We start from the raw sequence: 11,746 nt of genomic DNA on the forward strand, positions 1-11,746 counted from the left end.
CTGGAAGATAATTGCTACAACTAGTACTGCTGCTACTACTACTACTACTATGACCACCACCACCCACTTATCCAGCCACAATCACTACGACGATCACTATTGCTATTACGATTACTGACTACGACAACCACTATCACAACAAACAACCATCACAACTGTCACTAACTATAACTAAGACTACCAATACTACTACAGGTACTACTATCACCATCCTCACCCCTCCTACTTCTACAAGGACCATCACAACCACCATCACAGCTGCTACTACTACAACTACTGCTACTGTTAGTAGCACTACTACTGTTAGTAGCACTACTACTCTCAAGATATTTATTGTATTACATCCCTGCTGTAAAGTAGTAGTAGTAGTAGTAGTAGTAGTAGTAGTAGTAGTAGTAGTAGTAGTAATGGTGTTGGTAGAACAAGGATTAAATGAAACCAAGTTTAGGTTAACACACATGGATGGGAGTAATATTGTTACTGGGACGGGGGTAACTCGAAAGCTTTAGGCCGGCTAAAGATAATGTACGCCGACTACCAAGGGTAACTGAGCAATATCAAGCAATGGGATGGGAGGAATCTGGTGGAAGAACATGAAACCAACTGATGGTGGAAAGAGGTTATAACTATTTTTGTGAACCAAATGCTTCTCTACGCTGTAGAATAGTCACAGTAAAACTACAGCCCACGTGAATTCTTGAATCGCACAGCAAACGAAAATTGAAGGGGTTTTTTTTTTTGTAATGATGAGCCATCTCTTATGCGCCTTGAAAAAGGTTGACTATATCCGCTATAGAATTTTGTATTGGTTTCCCCTTCATTATTTGATTAAATGACAGATATAAGAATATATGCATAAATTTGAATGTGTCTTTTCACTTGTGTATGACATGAGTAATTCTAATCAATTATACTTTCTTTCGTAAATAGTGCAGCCAATCATGCGGTATGTATGGTGTTCAAACTCGGGCTGTGAAGTGTGTTGTTAATGAACATTGGCAAGTCAATCCGCTCCGTTGTCGACAGTCGCAAAAACCACAGACCAAACAACGATGTAATACTTTTGTATGTCCAACTGCAAGTGAGTACTGGTTCGAACAATTATTATATTGAATTTTTTATTTCATTTATTGTTTGGTGAACAAAGACATCGTTGATTGTAAGTCTGCATTGGGACAAAAGTTGACATCATTTCTAACAGTAGCAGTAACAAGAAAGAGCTTCTAGCTATATACAGAACAATATTGCAAGGAACTTTGTTCAAGAAAGGATTGGTTATTTGGAGGCCTTTTTCTCCGGTACCGCCGAAAGATATATGAGCATATCACACACACACACACACACACACACACACACACACACACACACACACACACACACACACACACCTAATAGAAGATATGAATATTTTTATGTAAGCGCTTTCGATTACCATCAGCCCTTGAAACATGTATAAACATATGTCTTTTTTATGTTCTTATCGTTACAGTAATTGCATTCAGAAGCATTTTCCTCTATTTCCGGTTTAGTTTCAGTTAAAAAGCTTTATTAAATATTCTTCTTTTCCTTTCGTAATTGTTCATTTCCTTTTATCTTAAAAACGGCAAATTATTAAAATTTCCCTTTTGTACAGGTGTGTGTGTGTGTGTGTGTGTGTGTGTGTGTGTGTGTGTGTGTGTGTGTGTGTGTGCGTACTACATGGAACGTTCCTAAAAATTGATCCTTGATTTGTTGTTTAAGTGCCCTAACTCTGTTTACAGTTTTTTTCCCCCTTTTTTGATCGATATAGTTCTCATTGCATTGTGGACATGTAATGCAATAAATTAGAGATTTCGTTTTGCTATTCGTATTTACATTAATTTTTCAACACTTTCCTGCTTTGTGTAACTATGTTTTTGATATCATCTAAGATTTTGCCCTGTTCAATCAAATTGCATGTTTCGCAACGAAGTTTGTTACATTTCGTAACTCGTATTTCTACATCCGGTGGAAATATAATCTTTGTGAAAGAGTGTTTTAAGATTAGGTTGTTGTGCTCGACTGTTCATGATTTGAGACTTTTTAATAGGTTCACTTGGATTTGAGAACTAGAATACAATTAGAAAGCATTGTTTTGCGAAATGTAAGATATCGTGATTTCTACAATTATGGGTAACTAAAATCGAAATTTTTAGTTGTGTTCTCTTCATCATTGTGAGAATTTCTTAGCAAGCCAAGGATCGGCATTTGTTTTGATTTGCTTATGGCTTTTAATTAAATCTTTCTGATATTTTTCTCTCTGAAGAAATATGTTTTAGTTTTTCCTATCGTCTCTTTCATCTAACTGAATTTGTAACTATTGTACAGGAACGTCTTGCCATATTAAGTGTAATGTTTCTTTTAGTATGTGGTGCATGACAAGTTAAAAAACCTTAATTAATGGAATGTGTCCGTTTCCTTACAATAAAGACCATGCTATAATAACCCCATTTTTGTTAATTATTAGAATGTCTAAAAATAAAAGTTCACTTCTATTCATTTCTATTGTGAATATTATTATTAATTCTTGAAATTTTATAAGATCTTTCTTATTTCTGTTTCAAAATATCTAAGTCAACAAGGTATATTTTCCAATTTTCTTTTTAGTAAGTTTTGAAATTCTGAACTTAAATAATCTCAGATTGGATATGCTTATTTCTTCTAAGTATCTCATTATATTGCAAAATTCGGCGCGGCTATTGTATCCATTGCCATCCCTTTTTATTAGAAGGCAATCTTGAAGGGAAAAAGTTGTTGCTTTCTAGCATCAATTGTATTCCTTCTAATACGATTTTTAAGAATCTCTCCTAAATTGTATGTGGCCATTTTGTCTATCAAGAATTTCATCGCCTCCAATCCTAATTCATGCAAAATATTTTCATAGAGCCTGGTCACATCAAAACTAACAATGATTGTCACTATACTTACGCTTTCTGGAATTTTTTTTAAAAAGTCCATGTCCTCTCTGATGAAATTAGGAAACATGTTGCATTATGATTTCAGTGTTATGTTGGCACTTCATGGTGGTTGTGCAACACGCACGTAATTTGAAATCTGATGGCTTAAGAATTTTTATATATGATGCAAGGAGGACTTTCGAAAGTGCATGTCTGTTTCAGTGCCATAATTCCGCAATTATTCACCGTAATCTTGCTTCTGTTGAAAAATATTATCATATCTCTGAGGTAAATTCATTTATCTCTGAGAAAACCAAAAATTTTCTGAGTAAAATATCACCTTTTACTTTGTGATGTCTAAATGTAGCTAAAAGGTAAAACAATACATGAGAAGAATATGTAATTCGGGCAAATCCAAATCGTCATTGTAAGTAATGTAACAATGCTCAACATGCACAAGATCATGACAATTTTGGAGAGATGTTGTGTTTAATAGACCTCTACAGTTAACTGGCACTTTGCTTTATCGATTCCAGTGGGATAAGTGACAAACAGTTCTCTTATTAAATTATGACTGCTAAATTAGAGAGGTCTTAAATTTGGCAGTGAGTTGAGTCAACCGTCTCCAAACAATATTCTTCAGAAATAATGATATTTTATATTTTAAGTTGCATTTTGTTTTGTTTTGTTTTGTTTTTTGTTTTTGTTTTTTTTTTTGTTTTGTTTTTTTGCTTGTTTTTTCATCATCTTCCTTTATTTTCAGCTCTCAAATCATCTTGCACAGATGTGATGGAATGGTGTTACGTGGCTGTGGCCAGAAATATGTGCAAGAGTCCGTTGATCAAAAAACGTTGTTGCAAGTCATGTTCCACGAGAGAACAGTAAGTGTTGCCTGATGCAAATGGCGGCGGATTCAATGTGGTAAGAAGACTGAAAAGTATGGAAGAAAAAAGAAAACAATTGACAGAAAACTCTGAAGGAAAAGAAAGATAACGGAGGAAGAAAAAGACAAAGGTTAACACAGATTAAAAAGAAAGGAAGATGTCGGGTAAAAACAGAAAATGGTTTAACAGAAAAGTCGAGAAAAAGGATTGCCAATGAATTATTTGACTAATACGATATATATATATATATATATATATATATATATATATATATATAAAACAATTTGACTGCAAGTTGTCAGGAGTACAAACGGCTTACTTTTAAAAACAATTTATCATATATATGGATTTGCTGGAGGTTATCAAGTACGAATGAAATGATGTACATTAAAAACTGAATCCAGCATGACTCAAAAGAAAAGTAAAAGGCAGTAAAAAAGAAAGAGTTGAGTGGGTAAGGACCAGAGAGGGTGTTTAAAATGAGGCAGGTGGGAAAAAGAGGTGGGATGAGTTGATTAATGATGGGAAGAGTGATTGAAAAAGGGAAAGCAATAATCATAAAAGGGAATGATAAATGTATCATAAAGATTAATTAATCATATAGTTAATTTTCATGTAATTAACTAATGATTTCATCATGGACTGATTGATTGATTGATTTGTTCATTCATTGGCTTGTTATCTTTGTTGATTCATTTGGTAATACTGACTGATATTCTTGTAACCACATAAATAACCAATATAAAATGTTAGAATTGTGAGTGACAGCAAATATCGCAAGAGGAGTGAATGGAAAAAAAGAATCAACGTAGAGAGAATGAAGAACTGAAAAAAATTCACACACATATTTGTGCACACATTTGTACATGTATAAAATATGTTTGGTTTTACAAACGGAAAAGAGAGAACTCAAAATGTAAAGCAAAAATATATATATATAATTTTTTATTATTATTATTATTATTATTAGCTGAGAATACTCCAAGAGTTACTCAGGGACCTTGACTTCCGTGAGAAATCACTTTTCAGACTGAGATTGAAAGAAACGAGAGATGTATTTACCGATTATATTATACAAATCGATAAAATGTTCTATGTAATACCGTTAACGATATGTTATTTGAGGACATAAATTTGAGAATTTACCGATATAGAAGGTTGTAAACATGAAATGATATACTAATATGTCTGTCTGTGGTAGAAAATTTACTTGCACACACATTCATCAACACACACATTCATGAACATTATATAACTGCCTTCTCATTCTAGTGCGCACGCGTGTATCTGAATAAATAAATGATAGAATATACTTGTACACTGACACATATATACCCACCTATGTGTGTACACAGACACACACCAGTCTACTGAAATCAAAATATACAAACACGAAAATATAAACATATCTACACACACTCCACACTTACAAACATATGCACGCATATACATACATGCGCATGCACACACACACATATCCATAGACATATTACCATATGACTAAATACCTGTGCACATTCACATACGCTCTACCATTCAGTAAAGGGGAGCTCAACACATACCTCCATATATATATATATATATATATATATATATAGAGTCAGATACGTACATGTATGTATGTACGTACTTGCATGTATGTACGTACTTGCACAAACATTTATGTATACACGTACATAGTAACGTACATACTAACTTATTAATTCATTTCATACATGCATGCAGCCACACATGGTTGCACATAGTCACAAACACACATGTGCGAACATCTACAAGCTTGGCATCTTGTTTTAAACGATACCTCCGACATGCCCATTTTTTAATGCATATTTAAAATATAAAAATTGTACACAGAAGTAAATACATATAAAAGTAGTAATGTTTGATACAGGTTGAAGAGGAAGAAAGAAAAGGAGACAGTAAGAGTAGTACGAGAAAAAGGATGAAAGGAAGAAGAGACGGAGAATATACGTCGTGGATCTCAAGAGCATGTAACGAAAAGAGTGCATGTGGTGGTGGAGGGGAGACCATATATCAGTAAGGGTATGTAGACATTGTCGAAAATTGCTACTCTTCAAACGATGTCCACCGAGTTATAAGACGGTCTCGTGTCACGCTCGCTATCACTGTGAACTAGTGATTGGCTGGTTAGAATCTTCTAACCAATGACGTTAATGTTCACAACGTGCGATTTAAAATAAACAGCTAAAATAAAATGAGTCAAAATTCAATTTTATAGCAAGGTTCTTTTCTATCTATTCCTTAGGGAACAATATACTTACTCTAACAATTCCAGGAATGTCACCCAGAAAAATATACTCTTGTGCTCTTGTCCGGCGATGTTTTACCTCTTGTATATATCACGTATCTATGTCGATCATCTCTATAATATATGTAGACCTACCTTTTATTGTGTGGAGACGCATGGTTCAGTGGTTAGGGGTGTTCGACTCATGGTCGTAATATTGTAGTTTCGATTCCTGGGCTGGACAACGCTTTGTGTTCTTGAGCAAAACACTTCATTTCACGTTGCTCCAGTCCTCTCAGCTGGTAAAAATGAGTAATCCTGCAATGGACCGGTATCCCATCAAAGAGGAGGTAGGGGCAATATATACACCAGAAAACCAGCCCTATGCTCCTTATGGAGTAATGTAAACTAACCAGCCTTTCACTGTCAACGTCCATGGTTACAGTTCTGTCATTTTGTCCTTGACAAGAAGAGGTGAGGGTTTTCTGACGGTGTTTTTTTTTGTTTTTTTTTGTTTTTTTTCTCAGATGCAGGAAATGGGCACCGAATGTGAATGCACTCGTTTTATGGCGGTTGGAGGGTTTTTAAGCGCGGCCAGATGTATTTACTTGACTACCCAACTACTCGGTCAGTTTGCGCCTGACAGGCACAAACAGGAGTTTCTGGTGGTGTTTTAGTTGTTTGGTATCAATTTTCTGCATCTGAAAAAAAAAAAAAGAGAGAGAGAGAAAACATGCACTTCTTTCATGACGGTCGAGGGGTCCTCACACATAGCCGGATATATCCACCTGACTTTTCAGCAAGCGAGTGTAACACTTACATAGCTGTATTTTGTACCCAAGTATGGACTTGGATTTTTCTTCTGCTTTTTTTCTTTGCTTGCTTTTGTTTTTTTACGGCTTGTGTTCTTCTTATCACAAAACACTTTTTAATAAAAACTTTTATCATGCTACCAGATCCGAATGTCCTAACACGATTTATCAGAACTACTGCTAATCTACTCACAACTACTGCTCATCTACTAGGATTCACAAGGAGAAAAACTGAAAAATGTAGACTAAAAAGCACATGGTGCCCCGGGCGACTGCCCGAGTTGCCGGTACCTTAAGCCGGTCCTGCCTCTACTTGGATTACCATGCTGAGTTCACGTTAACTCTGTCCAGAGTTTTATTCTCGATAGACTGCAGTCATTGTCTCCGCTTTGAAAAGTTTTATTCAGTTACTGCGCTCCCCAAACAATTGCAAGTGGGGCTCACCTCTTAGGCTTTCAGCATAGTAATATGCCAAGTTCAATAAGCAGAATGCGGTTGTTTCTTGCCTCAATGAATCTTCTCAGACGCAGCTGGCAAACGTATATGAATAAGATGATAAAAAGGGAGAGAGAGAAATATCGGGGCGTATATAAGTGTATGAATGTATATGTATGTGCATATATTCATATTCTCTGGGTGTGTGTGCAATGGTATAGTCTTAAACATTGTGCTCTCTCGAGCGTGCACTCTGCCTCTGTTGTTGCTTAACCACCAGGTGTATCTTGATCGAGCAGCTCTATGATTTGACATTCCAGCTGTAACCATCCTATCGAGTGTTTCCAGAAACAGTACAGCTATCAGTACATTATTCAATGTATCCCTTTTCTTTTACTTGTGTGTGTGTGTGTGTGATGGTAGTATGTAACACACGAAGATTTGGTTGCTACTTCTAGCTGGTTGAGGACAATTGATAAGCTTTCTAGTTAGGTCGTGTGTTTATCCGTAGATTTTTGTTGTGATCTCAATGGAGAAGAAAGAGTAAGATAAATTCAGTTGGAACGTAGCAGTTGCTACTCTTCTGTACATATCCCTTGTATCGTACATGTCAGGCACAGCATTTAGGGCTGACACTGCTGCAGCTAATTTTGTGCATGTTTATTCTAGAACTTTTGGGGTAATACTCGTGTGGTTTATTATTTCGATTTTTACTTTATTCCGTTTCAATATTACAACGATCTCCAATTTGAAGAAAATAGTGAGTTGTAGTTGTTGCTGTTTAACTGCAGCAGAACTATGATCAACGGCGTTCTATCCATGACCATCATGTATTTTTATGTGTATCAGAGACAACATAGTTCAAGGTATGATTATTTCAAACAAACACTGCGATTTGAGAGAAAATTTGGATGCCATTTCAAAGTTTGATTGACTACATAGTGAGGCCTCTTCAGTGGCTCAGGAAAATAGTTTTATCTGTTTGTATGAACTGATGAAATTTCAATGTACAGCATTCACTGCCCACATGCATAAACATCCATCCATTCAACATGACTAATTCTCAGATTGATAGGAGGAAGAGAGATCTAGACTGAATGCTTTCAACAAAGTATACTTCACTAAAGGCATCCAAGGTTTAAGTGATGGTGTTTGACCGGGCGATGGATGAAGCCTAATACTCGTCAGGAATTCTAAATACATGTACAACATTGATTTTCCGGAACCTTTGGTTCCAAAGACTTCCCGTGTTACTGATTTTTTTCCAAATTAGGGGTAATCACTTTGGTCAACACACTAAATTAAATAAATATAAATTTACTTGAATTATTAAATGAAATACATGTACATTTGATTACATGATACAAGTGTGTTAATAATGTACTATGGAAGGTACTAGTCGATGCAACATACCAATAAACTAGTCTGATAGCCGCATAATTTGAAGGCGATTTGGCTGTTATTTTTAGCAGGTCAAACGACTTCGTTGATATTTCCTTGTTTGCTGCTCGAGAATTAGGTGGCAAATTGGTAGACTCGTTAGAGCATGAGATAGAATGCATAGCAGAATTTGTTCCAGTTCTCTAGACACTGAGTTCAAATCTTGCCAAGATCAACTTGGCCTTTCATCTTTCCGGGGTCAAGTATTCTCTTTCTCCCACAGAATCGAATACATTGAAGAGTATGTGACTTGGTGGGGCCAGGGTCCCTACTTTAAAACCATCCAAGAACCCTCTTCATAGGAAGCTGGCTAAACTTTATTATAAACCGAAACATCAATCATCAGGAATTCTGTCATTTTACCATTCATTTCAGTCATTCGACTGTGGCCATGCTAGGGCTTAGTCGAACAAATCGACCCCAGTATTTATTTTTAAGTCAGGTACTTATTCTGTCTCTTTCGCCGAGCCACTAACTGAAGGAGAGGTAAACAAACAAACACCAGTTATGAAGCGATGGGTGAACAGAGATATACTTACATGCATATATATATATATATATACATACACACACACATGACGGGCTTGCACGTAGTTTCCGCTACCAAATTCACTCACGCGGCATTGGTCAGTCCGGAGCAATGCTCGTGGGACCGAACTCGAAACCACGCGGTTGCAAAAGCTAGCTTTTTAGCCACCAATATTTATAAACTGATCAGTGAAAACAGTTGAGTACTTGGACGATGTAATCGGCTAGCACCCTCCTCCAAAATTACTGGCCTTAAGCCAAAATCTTAATACAATATTAATTTCTCGTAATGAGTTCAAATTCCACCGAGGACGACTTTGCGGCTCATCTTTTTTTGGAGTACCAGTTGAGCAATGGGGTCAATATGTGTGCATTTTATATATATATATATATATATATATATATATATATATATATATATATATATATATATATATATATATGAGGATATATACCTCTTAAAGGGATGTTAGTATCCAAGTTCCCCGGTTTAATCCAGTGTGTCTGTGAAATACTAAAAAAAATGTTAGCTTCTCAATGATACAAATAGGTATATTATCATTTACGTATAAGAAAAGAAAATGGAATAATCGACAGAGAAACATCAATTTATTAACATAACTCCAATTTTGAACAACATCGATTTCTTATAACCTACAATTGTTTCTATATTCAATTAATTCTAATTACAAATAATTACATTATAGCTGCATTTCGAATATAATAAATTGAACATTTCATCAGGGTTAGAAATCAATACAAAAAAGGTATATTCCATTGGATTGAAGGATCATTGGCAGACTCTGCATATCAACATTCATTCCGCTATGCTCGCGTGTGCACGTTAATGTTTTTAAAAAAACGTGTGCATGTTAATGCTTTTTTTTTTTTTTTAATCATTAACGTGTACACGCGCGCATAACAGAACGAATGTTGATATGCTGAGTCTGCCAATGATCCCTAAATCCAATGGGATATGTTCAAGTTACTATATTCGTTCTTCTAATCATTCTCTACCTTTTATTTTTACATCACCAAAAAATCATCTCCTCTCTCCTATTCTTCAGTTATAGGAGCCTCTTGAGGTCATTTAGTCATACGAGTTTGAAAACCTCACTAGAGTTGGTGCAACAAAAAACAATACTCTGGAATATTCTGTAGTGGTTGGCGAAAAACAGGCACTGGAGCATGACACGATCCTCTGAGTTATGTTCGATAGATAATTTGTGTTTTTTTTTTGTCGCAACCTAGCAGTTCAGCAAAAGAAACGGATAGAATAAGTACCAAACTTAAACCGTCCAACCCATGCCAGAATTTAAAGCGGATTATGATATGTGTAGTTGACTGAATCTACTCTAATACATAACCAGTATTGATAGTGATATTTGTTCAACCTTGGAAGGATAAAAGATATTGATCTCAACAAGATTTGAACTCAGAACAAAGTGATCTGAAAACAAACATTATAAAGCGTTTAGCCCGACCCTCTAATATACTGTTCAATATTGATGGATATTTGAATGTTATAATGATTGTATTATGTTTAAAATATGTATTATGTATAAATAAATTACAGTGAGTTTCATAATAAATGAAAATTTAATATTGAAACTGTATTCAAATGTTTTGTTTTCATTGAAAGTTGTTTAGCCCAAGGAGAGCGCAGACAGTACTCCCAATAAGCAAAGTTATTCCAGCCGTGGCCATCCCATTGTTATGCATAAAGATCTACATTACACAATGAAGCCCTCCTTCTTTATTGAAGACAGTAAAATGTTATGACGGTGGTATAATGTCAAAATCTCTTTTTTATAACCATCGGAGGGAGAGGCGCTCCTCACGGCCGCAGGTTCGTGAGATGGCTGTGTTCCATAAACAGTTTTGAGTAGGAACCGTAAAGACAAGTATTAACACGCAAGGCGCATGTGCAACTGGATTCGTAAAACGGAAAAGAATGAAAGTGCAATGCGCATGTCAAAACGGAAGAGAAAAAAGCGTAATGCACATGTCAAACAAGTTATATGATGGTCTGCATGCCACGTGCGACACCACTATCACGCAGCTTAGCTGCAATTTTCTTATTGGTTGATTTAGTTTATCAAAAGATGAAATAAACAATTAAGCTGTAAATTTATTTCCTCTTTCTCGGAATCAGCGACACTGCACTTTGAGAAGAATGTCTGTGACATTCACTTTATCTCTGCTCTGCAAGACAACCACTTTGATTATAATCACGAAGGAAGACTGTGGGCACCAACACTCCCGCAGCATATGGTAAATATAACAATGGTGAGGTCGACCATGTAGAACAAACTTCATTTGATCATTTTCATTTAAGTAGAAAAATAATGGATGTAAGCCTGTATTTGTGTTTGGATGTTGTGGCTGGGCACTCAAATAGACTTATGTAAAAGAAAGTATTCCACTTGTATGAAACCTGAAACACTGTTTCATACTTATCATCATCACATACAGCCAAGTGAG

General features: G+C 35.6%; 1 protein-coding gene across 1 annotated transcript in view; it reads left to right on the forward strand.

Annotated features, from left to right (window-relative positions):
- LOC106871402 (A disintegrin and metalloproteinase with thrombospondin motifs 16) overlaps positions 1 to 7,905 on the forward strand; it is a 165,948-nt gene extending 158,043 nt beyond the window's left edge. The window contains exons 24-25 of the mRNA XM_052967174.2: positions 931 to 1,081; positions 3,679 to 7,905. Of these exons, the coding sequence (XP_052823134.1) occupies positions 931 to 1,081; positions 3,679 to 3,800 (273 nt within the window). The 3' untranslated portion in view covers positions 3,801 to 7,905. The remainder of the gene's footprint in view (positions 1 to 930; positions 1,082 to 3,678) is intronic.
- The last annotated feature ends 3,841 nt before the right edge of the window (positions 7,906 to 11,746 follow it).

Source organism: Octopus bimaculoides, chromosome 1 (assembly GCF_046866305.1).
Source record: "Octopus bimaculoides isolate indiv1 chromosome 1, ASM4686630v1, whole genome shotgun sequence".
Classification (NCBI taxonomy): Eukaryota; Metazoa; Mollusca; class Cephalopoda; order Octopoda; family Octopodidae; genus Octopus; species Octopus bimaculoides.